The 16486-nt window shown below is 35.6% G+C and overlaps 1 protein-coding gene across 1 annotated transcript; it reads left to right on the top strand.

The window, feature by feature from the left end:
* Positions 1–8461: 8461 nt before the first annotated feature.
* LOC108368722 (uncharacterized) lies at positions 8462–10078 on the top strand. Its single transcript, XM_017623631.1, has one exon. The coding sequence runs from the start codon at positions 8462–8464 to the stop codon at positions 10076–10078; it is 1617 nt and encodes a 538-aa protein (XP_017479120.1).
* Positions 10079–16486: the final 6408 nt, after the last annotated feature.

Below are 16486 nucleotides of genomic sequence, written 5' to 3'. Positions count from 1 at the left end.
AAGTAATCCAACTTATTTAAAGTTCCATTTCGTTGACTGCCAAGTTTTTTTTTCATGCTTTTCAGGGTATAACAAGACGGATTGGGAAATCATTCAATTACAAGGAGTAGGTATGCTTTATTCGGCTTTCTAAATGTGGAAGCGGCATTCAACAACATGGATCACACTCTGATCGCCACCTGATTTCGAAATAAAGGGTTAGATGCAACCATATGCCTAGCTTATTAGCTACAAGGTTTTTGGGCAATGTTGAAGATTAGAAGTTGGATGGGCATTCCTACTCACTGAGCCTTCACGTAACGACGCGCAACTATTTAACTGGAAGATGTTGGAACAATCCTTTTTTTTGTGATTACTGCTTACGCAAGCAAAGGAGGTAAATGAAGTATTTCTTCCCGTTGTTATTGTAAATTATTTTGGATAGCAAGAATATAAAGCTTTCATATTTCTACTTACCTGTGTTAGCAAATATCAGGAGAGCTAAAAGAAAAAAGGAAATGAATTATCAACAGGAATTTACGGGGTGTGCATGGCTCAGTGGTTAGCGCTTCTGACTTTGCACATCGATGATGCTGGTTCGATCCCTCCTGAAATTTAGAAAAAGGAGTCTGATGAGGAGATGTTGTGATCTCCGAATTAGCAGCCAAAACTTGTACTTTGTAGCTTTTTCCATTTTTCGTAATAAACATAATCGGGGTACAAAGCTCAATAACAATATTAAATTTTAAGAAAAAAATTCTCAGGAGTTTATTATCCTTGCTAAGCCTCCGGAGATCGCTTGCTTGATTTGGAAAGAAAATAAAAATACAAGTGTACAATGCTGACAGCACCGTCCCTTCATACAACCCGAATTAAATAGAAGATAGATATGTGGAATATCTTCAAGAAGACATTGTGACAAAGATCAGATTGAAATGGACTTTTAAATCGTTTGAATCAGTTACACAGGCCGCCGGGCGTCAATTGGCACAAAAGATAAACAGCTGGCGTGCGTTATTCTCAATTCCATTCAAAACCGCTTATGGGGTACAAACAAGATGAAGCAATCATACTCTGTGCGGTAAAAAAAAATGCGAGGAAGAAGTTCTAGTGTTTCCTTAGAACTGTTCCCATGCAAATATTAAGCTTGCTGTGTGAACATAACATAACAGAAAAGGTAATTGTTGCGAAACATTTTTACCTTGGGAAACAACGGTTATACTGTAAAATATATCATTAACTGTTAGTTATTACATGTTAATAGCTTAATGTATACTACAACGTTAGTAATAGAAAAACTTTAGCTCAACCAATAACAAAGATACTTCGTATCAGCTAAAGTACCTAATAAACAGCATACACAGCGGTATGGGGTTTACCAACGGTTGTTCCAAGCCAAACAGGTAACTAATACCAGAGATTAAAAGGCTTCCTCTCAAAACTAAAAAGTACGCGGTAATCACAACAAAAAATGGAACGACCATTGAAACCGCTATTGTGGTTCACAGGTAGCTGACAGCTAAATACATCTCTTACGACACCAGTTGAGCTCTTTAAAAAATTAGCTAAGTATTAACGCTTTCACGAAAAGTTTAATGTCCTTGAACATGTAAACTACTATATTGCTTAGTTATTTGAAGCACCTCAGCAATATTTCCATTATTAAGTTGGTTTCAGTTATTATTGTTACCCAACATATAATACTTAAAATACATAATATGCAGTTGTTTTGAGAAAAGGGAAAATTATGAACACTACCCTTTGTTTACCACGATGTACATTGTCTAAGCAAGTATTTGCGTTGTTTGGCTAAAGTATGCACTAGAATTGTGTGTGGGCGTAACAAGCATGCTTGCAGAAAATAAACGAAAAAAACAAAAAACCGCATCTCCATTTCTGAGAAATTTTTGATTTTTCTCGCGAAACTGAACAGCTGCAGCTGTTTATTTCGCTTATGCTCGGCGCCTTGAATGCAATGCATTTTATGAAGAAAAATGATGTCTCATTTTGACGTTTGTTAAAACTCCAAAGTTAAATAACTTAATAAAATTAATTTCACTGTAGGTTTATACTATTAAAATTCTCAATAGAAATAATTTCGAAATAATTGAAAATTTCCTTATTTTACGAATATAAAGTCAAGTAAAGTCATACAGGATTTCTTTGAATATGCTTCGAGTTCGTACTGACTTTTGGCCTTTGTGGAGGCTGAAATATCGGAAAAAATATCTATTTTGTTTTCTCAATTAAGTTATAATTTAAATTATTAACCCTTTGCAATTAACTGCCGAAAATTCAATTAAAATAATTTCATTAAAATTTCTCATGTGAATGTATTCCGTCCATTTAAAGGGGTGAAAGGAGTTTAGTACTTACTTTAAGTGCCACAACTTTTTGGGGCAATCATCCTTATTTAATGTAATCTAGTTGCTTAACTTCTACTGCGTGAATTGTAAAGGAGATGAATAAAACAAATTCAACTGTGAAAATCAATTTATTTACGTGTTAACATACAGATCGAAAGAAAAAAATACTCAATCCCATTTATTTTAATTTCAGTTTTCGCGAAGCCGTACTTATATTGAAAATAGTGTGAAAACAATATACAATACTTGGAGAGCGTTAAACTAAACACTAAAAAGTGTCTGCGTTTGGTCTTCAGATGCACTGAACACGAATCTGAAGTCCGTTTTGCTCCATCACCTCATAATTTTGTTAACCTCAAAAAAACAAAAAAAAAAAGAATTGCCGGTTAGTGTCATAATCCAAATATAAGAATTGAGTTAAGTATGCAGAAATTTTGGCTACCTTTTCTTCTATGTTTTGTAAAAATGTTATAGCTGTATCGAATACCAGTATCTCTCAAAAAAAAAAAAATATGTATTCATTTTTACTATGGGAGTATGTGTACAGTGCCGGACAAAAGTATTGGCATAGAGATTTTATCGAAATGCATGCAAAGTTTTATATTCTAATTCCTTTTCGCTAATTTTTTATAAAAATGTAGTTCATGCTACAACAAAAAATAAAATAAAATCTCTAAACTTTGCGCAGAACTCAGGAAAATTCAATAAACCAATTTCTATGAGATTTTTTAGAAAAATGTGTAGTATACAGTTTATAGCTCATTCAATTTTAGTATAACTAAATGCATGTTTAAAGTTTCTAAAGAATCACATTGATTTTTGCCGAAAAATTATACTGAACATGACACAACGCCGAAACTTTGAGTATTAGATGAAAAAAAAATTAATTTTTTGAGTCTCTATAGTAGAATTTTAACTTTTTCCCCTGTGCGAAACGACTTAACCGTCTCCAATCGGAACCGAAATTTATATGTGATATCTATGAACTGGTATTACCGATTGAGGGGATGAGACTGAACAAATCGTTCATTTGGGTTTTTAAGGACCACCCTAATATATATATTGACATTTGTGAGCGCCAAACATTAACCTTTCTCGCCAACCCTTGCTCGAAAACGCCCTGATAATATTGTACAATAGCCGTCATGTTGGTATGACTTGTGTATTAATTTCTATCAATATAGTGGGTGCGTACTACATAATAATAATTCCATAGACTACTATCCTCTCTGCATGATGGATGCCGCACAGAATATCCTAATACTTTTGAAAGAAATGGATATTTAACCTTAAATGATTACCTCCACTTAGGCAACTATTTACATAAATGCATGCATTCAATTATAGGCTGACCTATGTTGCATATCACTATTTACATAAATATTAAAAGGACCTAAAACTAATATACATATTTTAATAATGAAGCAGCTCGTTGAAAGCTATCGGCCTAAAGTAGTGGCGTTCCTGAGCATTATTATAATGCTATAATGAGGAGTTTTAAAAACATGAAGAAGAAAATATACATAGGTAGGTACAACAAATGAATTCTAATTAATTTATGAGTTGAAGGACAATTTCTGTATGTATCTTCCTAAATGAGATAGCTTCCCCTCACTTTCGCTACCCATCTACCTGTGAAAAATCTCCTCATTTACATCCTTTTCTTTGCCACCTCTTTTTATTTTCTTTATCTACTTTAGCCAATGAAAATGTTATACATAGAGCGGCATTTCTTTGTTTTCATCGCAGTGAGCCTCAAAATTGATATTTTAAAACAAGCAAATAAATGAAAACGGTTTGTCAAAGGTGGTAAAAACCATTTACCCATTAGTTTACACTAAAATAGTCCTTCATTCTTTACAAGAGATCGGCGATATATCTGTTTTTGGACATTATATAAATATCCCTTTAATCTTTTTCTTGAAGTATGGGCTCCAAAAAGAGGACAACGACCATTGGATACATTATGTACATTGTACTTAACACATACAAACTTATGTACTTAAATAAGTATATATAGAAAATTCAAAGTAAAAAGTGAACTAGTTAAAGGGTTATGGTAATTAACTTAAATTTTAGGAAAACACTCTCGCGACCATACAATGTGTCTACAAACTTTCATACAAAATAAATAATAACATTTATGTATTTGTGTCGCCGGATGAGTATAAGTTATAGGTCAGAGGAAGACATAACAAATACGCGAGTGATAGAGACAGGGAGAGAGTGAGAGAGAGATTAGCGGAACACTAAAGTTAGCATCTGGTTACTCAGCAAAGTCTTTTAAATAACTCTTCGCTTTCAGAACGGGTTACAGGACTTTAGCAGCAACTACCTGTGCCGATATAATCTCAAACAACTAATGACCGCAAGTTGACAATATGAGTTGCTGCAATCACTTTTATCAGTATCAAACTAACAGCGATCGCGACGGTGTGTCAGCGTTCACGAATATTCGGCTCGCGGCTTACATTTATTTAGCAAAAGGATTTACGAGAAAATAATCGAGTGTTGTGAAGTGGCGCGCTTATGCCGTGGATTGTTGTGAAACACAAATCTAAAAGGAAGGACTACATTCAGAACATAGCAGCACGAGCGGTATTTCGATAAGAAGTGTCAATGACGCGATGTGTGAAAAAAATTTTTAGAAATACAAAGACTAGTGATATATCGAACTTACTTACATAAGATGAGTTTGTGGAAAAACATTAACTAAAAGCTAAAAATAGTGATTAAAAAACAAATATATAATTATAATAGAAATTTGTAAATTATTATACACATTTTTGTAGTAATGCTATAAATAAAAAGTTTTAAAAGTAAAAAATATAAAATAATAATAAAATTAATTTTACACTAGTGTAAAATAAATAAAAGATCGAGTTATTCTTGTTCAAGTATAATCTCCGCCAAATCATGGCGGGCTATAGACAATCAAACTGTGCGCTTATTCAATTGGTACCAGCCCCTTTGGTGATATCGGTGGTTCCACTACAAAGTGAGTAAAAAATTATGTTATTTTGTATGTTTTCTATTTTATTTAAACTACTAAATTTAGATGACTAATTTTTATTAAATAGAAATATGCTAACATTTTGTCGATGTGCTTAAAACTAATGGAAATAAAGGGTTTTAGCGGAAAAAATTGGAATTAATTGTTATAATATTTTACCAAGGACTAAATTTTCCTTTTTTGTGTGGCGATTGGAAAAATGTTAAGATTTACACGGTGGAAGAATACAGAAGGTGGTGCCGATGACAACACCGCTTATCGCCTCTCAGTGATTTTGACAGAATCAGCTCTTTGCTGACGTCACAGTCGAGATGACAGCAGTTGTGATGTGTTGAGTCAATACTTTTGAGTATTGATCGATATTCGGTACTGATTTAAAAAGTATCCAATGCTCTCGATACTCGGTACCGAAACACTTAGGTTTCGAATAAAAGCGCACATAGGTCAAAAATATGGAAAAACGGTTCAAAACGCGAATGTAGGATACTGATTCAAATGAAAGATTTATATATGTCGGTTAGAGGCCATAATACAGAGAAACTCTATCACGATATCACTTTTGTAGGCCTGGGGGCAAATTCCGTAACCAGTTAGTGACAATGAAATATTTTTACGTCAACAAGTGCGATATCGATTCGAAACTTGTCGCAAACTGGTTACAGAAAGGCTTCTTCAACCGTAAAAGCATTTTTCTTGAACCTTGGATCGGCTAAGGTTAAAACTGATAAAATAATATTTCTCTCTTGCGACAAGTTCATGTGTTTTAGCCGATATCATATAAATTAGTAATGAAAGTTTTTTCTAAACTTGAAATGCATATAATGGCGAAGGTTTAATGTAAAGAATCGGTTCGGGTACCGAAAAGGAAGTATTGGGTATGGAAATCTTTTTTAAGTATTGGGTACCGACAATTCAGCACATCACTAGAGAGCAGTTTTATTTGCCGCTCTTAGTTGTCAACTCTACGATGACGTCACGCCAAAATTATNTGAAAACCAGCTTTTATTCACACACACAGTTCAGTGTCTAGGATGTCTTCAAATTTCATATTTTCTTTAGATGAGAACTATAGCTATTTGACCCATATTCGCTTTTTGATTTCTGGAAATACATTTAAAATGCTTTCGAAGTTACTTCCTGCATTTGATTATTTTCTCTAGACTTGCTGCACCTATCGAAAGGAATCGGATAAATAAGCAGACTTTTCCTGTTGTTTTATAAAAAGCTGGATAAAGAAGTATACTTCGCAAAGTGTGTTTTTTGTCTTTTTCGCCAATATTTTTCAGTAGCCAAAATTAGACAAAAACATCGCTTCTCCGATTCCCATTAGATTACATGTAGCCCATAGATATAGCCTCAGTTAAAAAAAAAGCATCTATCTTTTGTATACATGTTTTAAAAAACATTTATAAAAAAAAAAACTACAAATGAATGATGTAACTTTTTTATGTACAATCTGTCTCATTTAGGTACATTTATTTTATGATATTAGGTACAATCTCAAATTTCCATTTTTCAACCCTGCTGCTAACTCTCTGCCCATGCCTGCTTATTATGTATCTCGAACGATAGGCATCTGCAGAAGAATACTTCAAAAATTCATTCGGTGACATTATTTGAGCCGATTTAAACGTAACCGAGATGATTGCGACGTAATCTCCGTAAAGCGAGATAAACGATAGATTAATAAAATTGCAATCAGATACAGGATCGTCTGTAGACGAATCGTTCGTGCGGGCTATCGTTCGTGATACATAATACAAAAATTTACGATTTGTGATCAATACAAACCGCTGTGGTATATAGGAGTTCTCAAACAGATGCGGTATACCGGTGCGATACGATGCGTTCAAAAATTGTATCGCAGCAAGCACAATTAATCGAGACGAAAGTATAATATTCGATGTGAATACTATTTAGTTATAGATATCAAGACCGCGGTACAAATCTGACAAACGTCGGGATGGGCTGGTTCGGGACCTAAAATTTAATATCGGTATAGTCGGAATCTTGATTGAACATTTAATCTCGCGCCTAGCTTTAGTGTTTACTTTTATAGCCCATGAAATTTTAGTATAATGTATTTTTCTCTTTTACGGGTTTGTCCAAAAAATTTCTTAAGTTGAGATGGAAAAGTTAAAAATTTTGATGACCATTTTGCCACATTTTTCACAGAGTTTGAAACTTTGAAACTCGTTTGGTTATAGCATGAAAAATATTTTTATACAAAATTAAAAAAAAAAACAAATTTTAACTTGAAAGGCATTGCAAATATTTTAAGAAATCACGTTATGGACGGTTGTTTGAGTCATTGTGTATGGATGTAAATTGGGTCCTCTTTAGAGATCTATGTATAGTGAAATTTAGCGAGCAATTTCTCTAAACAATGTTAACCTCTCAATTCCTCCAATTTAATTTTTAATGGTAATGTCCTAAAAAAATTTGGCAAGGAATTTCCTCTTGTTGTTACGGAAGTTATTTCTGTGGCCATAAGCCATAACTGCCTAAGTCGAAAAACCTGAATTCAAGAACGAACGTTTTAAACTAAAATAAATTCGTCTATAACTTTTTAAATAGCCTAGCTGGTGAGATGGAGATTCCACATACACATGGAATAGTAGTTGTAGAATACGATCGCATATATAACTCAATTCCTTCTTAGGTCGACTTAGGCGGTTATTGCTTGTAACCACATATTTATCGCTTTCCTCTTCAATGCTGAAGTAAATTCATAGCTGTTCCAAATTCGAGATCAAAAATATTGATTTAAAAAAAATGTGTGTTCAAATGTGTGTTCAAATTAGTAGCTTTAAGGATCGTTGGGATAATTTTAATTCATTTCTTGCACCTTCTGCATGTGATATGTTGTAGTCGAAATTTGTAGGCTTTTTACTAAACCAAACCTTTACATATATACCGTAGAATTTTATTTTCTACATACATATGTATATGCATGTATTTCCACATTTAATCTATGTTCTCTTCTTTTAAGATTTTGTTAACGAAATATTTCCTTTTTTTGTTTGATTTTCTTTTAGATAATGTGGTGCCACCTCCTCCTCGTTATGTAATTCAAAAAATTTACAGAAGTGGGAATCCGGCAATGCGGCGTCAACTGATTCCGCTACAAGAGCTTCAATTGCATCAGAACCAGGGACATCAACAACAGTCTTCGGGATTACAACAGTTGCAGCAACATCAGCCGAATCAGCAGCAAAAGCAGCGAGAGCTGCTCATAAAACAGCAGCAGGAACAACGGCAACAGATTTTACAACAACAACAGTTGAGACAAAAAGAGCAGCTGCTATGGCGGCAGCATCAGACACAACAGGAAGAGGTAAAACGAGAACAACAGCTTAAGCATGAAGAGCACCTGAAACAGCAACAGCTGCTTAAGCAGAATCAACGCCAAGAACAGTTTTTGAGAGCAAAGCAGCATCAGAAATTGAAGCTGTCTAAACCATGCAAACCACGAGTGCTCAAACGAATCGAACTCCACAACAGTCATAACCAAAAAATCGCCCGCCCAAGCACCCGAATGTTGAGTAAGCCATTCAAATTATGCATTTCGGAGACCGAGTTGTCGCGACGTTTGCGCTGCTTCACCATCAAGCCGAATTTTCTGCGCGTCTATGGCTACCCAGTTGAGAGCGTGAAACACAAAGGAAAAGTGGAAATATTTAAAGGCCTGCCAGATTCTTCGCGCGCATGCAATTCAAAATCAAAGTTGGAACTGGTCAACTTTGGATTGCATTTACGTTCTTATTCTGCTAGCAGCACCGACTCCGGCCATGGTTCGAGCGCATCCAGTTCACCCAACGCCGACTCGGATTCGAGCGAAACTAGCGAGGATGAGCCAATTATCGCTACTGCCTATTTCACAGCCAGTGGCCGAAGTCAGGTCCTTCCGCCGAGTGCACACTCATTGAGAAAACAATGTGTGCGCTGTTTGAACTTCTTTCATGTTACGGACGCTGGCACATATCTTAAACGCGAGAACTGCACCTTTCACTGGGGTAAAATCTATGAGTTGTATAACGACCGCGAGCGCCGCTACATCGAGCAGTATACCTGTTGTTTTGGTACTAAAGAAGCGGCTGGTTGCACACGTCATCCGCAACACGTGTGGACCGGTGTGGTGGCTGGCTTCAATGGCCCCTACAGTGACTTTGTGCATACGGGTCCGCATGGAGATGATAAAAGCGCAGCGACCAAAGTGTATGCACTCGACTGCGAAATGTCTTTTACCGGTCGTGGACTCGAAGTGACAAAGGTAACGGTGATTGGCTATGACGGGCAGGTAGTTTATGAGCATTTCGTGCGACCTTTTACTCATATTGTCGACTATAACACGCGTTTCTCAGGCATCACTGAGAAGGATCTCTGCAAGTTTTGGAATAACGACGTAAAGACATTGACCGAAGTGCAGCGCGACCTCTTAAATTTGTTCGATGCCGATACCATACTCATCGGTCATGGGCTGGAGAATGATTTACGTGTGTTGCGTATGGTGCACAAGACGGTGGTCGACACTTCTATCGTATTTCCGCACAGACTCGGATTTCCATATCGTCGTTCGCTGAAACACTTAACCAAATCATATTTAAAGCGCGATATTCAAGTTAGCGGTGATGGGCACGATAGTCTTGAGGACACGCGTGCCTGCCTGGAGTTAATGCTGTGGAAGTTGGACAAGGAAATGCGTACGAAAAGATGCTGAGAATGGCATCGAAGCGAAGGCGTTATGTCTTTTTAGTATCCACTTTGTTCGACTTTATGGTATTACGTTATCTTAATTGGTGCGCTGTCAGTCAGAGCATTGTGCCTTGTTGTTTTCGGTAATTTCTCTCCCTACTCTCTTTGTACATTAAACTATGGTGAGTACGGTTTTCTTCGCCGCATTTCGAGTTATATGTATTCTAAGTTTTCTGGCTGTAAGACAATGACGTATAGTCACTTAACGTCAGTTTTTCACCTCGATTCAAAGAGAGTACTCATTCGATGCCGTTTTTTGGGTTCTTGTGTGATTGGTTTGTGAGTGTAATTACGATTGTAGTTCGCCAATTTCTAGAGGGGTTGCCGCTAATTTGAGAAACCCATTTTGGACTGATGTTCTTGCAAACAGCAGGCATTAACAATCCTCCGATTTTTCCACTTTTCTCTCGCTGTTAATCCGCTTTTAGGCAGTGTTTTATAGTTTTATATAATAAGCTCTCCATGTGTCGTGTTATTTGTTTATTTTTGGGTTAAATTTATTTAATAAGCAATAATATAACAACAAAGCCGTTTAAGTTTAAGAATTAAAATTAAACTTCATAATAATAAGAATAAGAGAAAATATTGAGATGAGTTAAAAATAGCAGGAAATTGAGGAAAACCGATTTTTGTCGCTTTCGAAATCCTTAAAACCCCAAAAGTCCTCACAAAACAAATTTCCTTTGTTAAGATACTAGTTAATTTCCATGGACTTTGAGGCACTGAGTCTGAAGTCAGAAGTAAAAAGTTGGCTCGCTATTACTTTCTAACCTATAAAAAAACTTATATTGATACATTAATAGTGTCAGAGTCTAATTTTGACTTCAGATTCGGGGCTGTTTTCATTTTCCGGAAAAAAATATGTATGCGTGGACTTTTGACCAAACAACTAAATTTTGAACTTTTGCTTTTTGAAGGTAAAATAATTCTGCATTTATACTCAGACAAAAAATTACAGAGATATATTAAAGTTTCTTTAAGACTAGAACTACAGAAGGGTTACAGGAAAACTCCAAGCTCGTGAAGAATTTGCATGAGTATAATCGAAAAAAAAGATATCTGCATAAGAATCAAGACCTGAAAAAGTTTGCACACATGATTACACTGTGCGACAGTAAATTTTACACACAAAAAAATTTATATAATCGCGAAACCATGAGCCAAATATGGTAAAACTACGTTAAAGAGAAGATTTTGGAGAATTAAGGCCGATTAAATTTTTTACAGCATACGGACCTAATTGTCCTTTTAACATTTTATCATTGATTATCCTTGAAATCTTACAATAATTATTTTCGAAAAATTATATGTTAAGGACTAATTAGTACACCACATCCTCGAATTTCATCCTTCTAACTTTATTCGCTTAAAAAAATAAAACTAATTAAAAGAACATTTTCAATACCTAGTCGTCCTTGTGAACCAAAAAAATTTTAATGGTTTTTAATTCTACAGAATTTTCTCTTTCATTTGGTACCAATGTTGTTTTTTTACATTGGAATGAATTTTTTAAATAATTCATAATAATCATATCTTATCATCTTATCTTATACTCATATCTTAGAAACCACAAAGTCCTTTAAAAAAATCCTAACGTCAGAGAGAAAAACTAAAAACGTAGTTTTACTATATTCGGCCATAGTTTTTTGTTTTTGTCGCACGGCGTAATATTTTATATAAAAAAATGTTTCGTTAATTTTTTATTAAAATATATTAAATTTAAAATATTAGTTTCAAACTTTGTATTAAAATTTATAAAAAACTCGCCAAATTTTCAGCAAAATTTCTCAGTTTTTAGCAGAATTTTCAGAAATTGTTTGTGGTATACAGTTTTATAGCCCATAGTGCAAGATTGAGGTGCCAAGAAGTGCTGTTAATTTTTGTTAACCTTTTTTTGCTGACAAAAAATATCAAAAATTAACAGAATTTGTAGCACCTTCAAACTTGTCCATTATTATACTAAAATTGAATACTAAAAAAAAAACCAAAACAATAATTATAAATTTTGCTGAAAATTTAACAATTTTTGTCTAACTTTTGGACGAGGTTTAAAACTTATGTATATTTATTATTGTTGGTGGTATGCAGGTATATAACCCATAGTAAAGATGCTAAGAATAAGAAGTACCGTAGATTTTTGATATTTTGCTGAAATTTGCACATTATTATACTATAGTTGAAAGGATTATGAAATAAAGGAAATATTTGACAAAAACTTAGAAGTAATGCTGAAAATTCTCGGTATTAGATAAGGTTCGAAACTTATATTTAAAAAGGTAATATTGTTTTTATAAAAAATTTAAGTAATTTTGTTATGAAGAACAAATTGTTAAGAAATCTCTGTACGGAAACTTTTTCTAGTAGGTGTATGCATACAAACAAACAAAAAAAATTACGATGTAGAACTATTTGTGTATATACATATGTACATTAGGGTGTGCCAAAAATTACTTCTCGATTTGTTTTTAAGCTCTCCTCATTTATAACTCCTTTTTGATATGTAAACGATAATGATATTCAATTTATGCTATGCGAAATTTTTTAAACTATAAAAATTATAATTTACTGAACGAACGTTTTTCAGTTTTTTTTTGCCAATACGCCAATTAAGGTTTGTAGGACTGTTTCATTGACAATTATAGCTCAATTCTGTATCGGTGACAAAAATTTATTTATTGACAAAATTGCCACTGATACAAAATAGAGCGGTTAACCTCTTTTAAAAGACATCTTTGTTTATCGTGCAAAAACGGTTGCATTCTGAAATATTTTTTAACTAATTGGTAGCTTTCGCAGCCACTGCAAAGCCACAAAACCAAATTGTAGCGAACCAAAACTGTGTATCAACAACACAAATAGTATTTTTGTGACACACCTTAATATGCATTTTTTGAGTTTTTGATGCAAAATAGATATTAAAACTATAAAAACGGCAACTAAACTGCCAAAAAACTTAAAAAAAAAAATGTTAAAATAAAAAAAACAAACGGAGTACGATAAAAAATCTGAAAAACATACATATACAAACATAAAGGTTTTGCACAAAATTTGCTTCAGAGTTATTTCTAAAAAGGGAGACAAAATTTAGACATATATTTAAGATATTGTTAAAACGTATTTCCAAAATGTTACTAAGAACCTTTTAGTTGTGAGGGCGAAGAAATTTATATATTTGTAATTATAAATCAAAAAATACACAAGTGTGTACGCCGTAAATATTTGTAAAAAAATAGCAAAAAGCTTATCGTAAAAGGTTAATTAAAAAATAACGCAGCAAATTTTTGAAAGCAACACATAGCTAATTTACTGTTCCTAAATCTAAAAGCCGTGTTTAGTTATAAAAGTATGCTCTCTTAAATGTACAAAGCAAAAACAGACAATTGTTGAATAATAATAAGTATAAAACTAGCATTTATGTATGTAAAAAGTAAAAAATGAACCAAACATATGTGAGAGTATGTATAACAAAGAATAACACGACATAAATAGTTATAACAAAACAACAAACAATGAGTCTAATGACTGCAAAAATAAAATTAATAATGATAATTTTGATACAGAAGTTATACATTCTTTCAATTTAATAAAAAAGTTGGTAACAGGCGCCGAAGCAGTTTGTTCACACCAGTGAAGCAAAAAAGGTAGCGTTGGACCTTCAACGGCAACTTTTTATACATATTTTTCTTTTTCCGCCCTGAAAACAGCATGTAATGATTTAAAAAAAAATTAAATATATTTTTTGGTTTTTGGGACCATGAAAATGGATTCCTGAACGCAACAGCAAGAATATGTACATTCTCGATGCAAATGTTTAAAACTCTTTTTAAAAAGTTTATTGCATACTGTTTCAAAGTCAAAGAGGGAAAATATTTAAGCCTACAATTTTCATGGAGTTACAGTGGCACGGATTTCTCAATCCTCTTGCATCCTAGTTCATGCACTATGGATAACGTGAGCAGCCCATTTGCAAGATGCGGTAACCAATCCGAGTGGAACCTTCGGTGACGGCAGAAAGAGAGGGAAATTCGGTGGGGCCAGATCGACTTATTCGGCTTAAGGTCTCACTAAAGTCTGCAGCTACTGCTCACGGGCGTCTGTCTTGGAGCAAGCGACTCTATATATAAATGTGTATCCTGTTGAAAAACATTCACCCCAGCAATGGTTGTGCGCTGGGCTTGGGACCCGCCACGTACAAAATATACCAAGTGAAAATACTAAACCAGCCTCGGTTAACTGCATCCCCACATGTTGACGACCCCCACAAACGGAACAAGGACTACGATTTACGGATATGATCTTGGAATGTCCGGAGCCTCTATAGGGAAGGTGCCTCTCTGACTCCGACATCTTCTTCCAGATGCGCTTCCATCAGTGAACGAATTGCCACAACCCACATAAAGGCAAAATTTAACAAGACCAGCCTAATATGTGCGCACGCCCCAATGGAGGAGAAGAACGTTGAGACCAAGGAGCATTTCTATGAGCGCTTAGGACAAGCGTATGAGCGTTACTCCCGCGACGATGTTAAAATCGTACTTGGCGACTTTAATGCCCGGATGGGCAAAGAAGGCATATTTGGTCCAGAAGTCGCAAAATTAAGCCTTCATGACAACACCTCCGACAACGAAGAGTGGCTGATCGACTTCGCCGCGGCAAGGAACATGGCAGTTAGTAGTATCAGTAAACCAGCATCGAAACATCCACAAATCAACTTGGGTGTCCCCTGATCAAAGAACGAAGAATCAAATTGATCATGTTGTGATAGTTGGAAGATACGCTTCGAGCGTTCTTGACGTGCGCTCTATCCTAGGTGCCAACTAAGGTCCGCATGCGCCTCTGCAATGCGACGAAAGTTCGACGTCGCAAAGCTGTGGTTACAACGGGCAGCCGTAAAATTTAGCACCCGACTCTAAATTCTGCTTACTAAAGCAACTCCTCATCGCCTGGATATAAATGATCAGTGGGACTCCATCTCCCAATCACTTTGTACCGCTGCGGAAGAGGTTGTTGGTTATTAACAACCACGCAGAAACAACTGATATAACGAAGAGTGTACCGCGCGGCTACTGCAGAAAAATACGCAGCATTCACAAATGCCCGACAATTGAGCGATATCGGGAAAAAAGGAGGGGGATAGGCGCCTTTTCAAGAGAAAGAAAGGAGGGTCAGGAAGGCGTGAGTGCGCAGAGCTTGAGTTGCTGGTTGGCAGGAATGCGGCTCGAAAATTCGAATAGAAAATAAGACAGCAATCAAATGGTTTTAAGACCGGCTAGCTCCTGCAAATATGAAGATGGAAATCTGGTAACAGATGTCCAGAGTACACTTGAGATATTTAGGGAACACTTTTCAACGCATTTGAATCGCAACACAGGCGGCGCGTTTGATGAAAGAGAACCCGAACCAATGTATAGGGACGAAGCTCACGTCCCTCTACTCGACCAAGACGAGATGAGAACAGCAATTAGGCGGCTTAAAAACAACAAGTCCCGCGGAGCTGACGGTATACCGGCTGAGCTGTTCAAAGTCGGTGGCGAAGATGAAGTGGGGCGCATGTACCAGCTTTTAAGCAGAACTTGGTTTGATGAATACATGCCCGAAGACTGGAATCTCAGTGTTTTCTGCACAAACCACAAGAAGGGAGATCCCGCGGTTTGCGCCAATTGTCGCGGAATAAGCCTTCTCAATATTGCATAAAAGATCCTGTCGACTATATTGTTTGAAAAACTAAAGCCCTTAACTAACCAGCTGCAGCATTTACCATTTTAGAAAAAGAAGCTAAAGCGGTTGGTCTAGCGGTGAACGAGGGCAAGACAAAATAGCTCTTGGCAACATATAAAGAGTCCATGCGTTTCGGGACAAACGTCACTGTTGGCGGCTATAACTTAGAAGTAGTGAAGGACTTTGTCTACCTAGGATTTAGCATAAACACCAGCAAAAACGTCAGCCTGGAAATTAAGCGAAGAATAACTCTTGCCAACAGGTGCTACTTTAGGCTAAGTAGAGCCACCTCTCGGATCTGTGGCTCTGCTTTCGTGCACGCATAGGGGAGAGGCGATTCGAGAAGCTTTTTGGTCTCGGCCCAAACCGACAACGGAAGATGATTTTCGAAGCTCGTACATGAATATGAATTTGAATACATTCCAGGTGGAAGATCGTTGGTCTGTCGAATTTCCATTTAATCTATTAATTTGTAATGGATTAAAATATCAGGGTGTAAATAAAAAATAGTAATTAGTACTAGCTGAAAATGCGAAGCTTCACTTTTTCTACTATCCGGTGTTGAATGGTAGAAATTTTGAAAAGCAAAAAATATTCTGAGTGACAACAGTGTTGCACTTCAAACGAATATAGTAGAAAAATGTTCTTTGCACAT

This window comes from Rhagoletis zephyria, unplaced genomic scaffold (assembly GCF_001687245.7).
Source record: "Rhagoletis zephyria isolate East Lansing unplaced genomic scaffold, Rhagoletis_zephyria_1.1 Rzeph_scaffold_03276, whole genome shotgun sequence".
Classification (NCBI taxonomy): Eukaryota; Metazoa; Arthropoda; class Insecta; order Diptera; family Tephritidae; genus Rhagoletis; species Rhagoletis zephyria.
Note: the sequence above shows the minus strand (reverse complement) of the source record. Positions and strands in the feature narration are given on the sequence as shown.

Coding starts and splice junctions, on each gene's coding strand:
- LOC108368722 (XM_017623631.1), top strand. CDS start 8,462: ATGCGGCGTCAACTGATTCCGCTACAAGAGCTTCAATTGCATCAGAAC.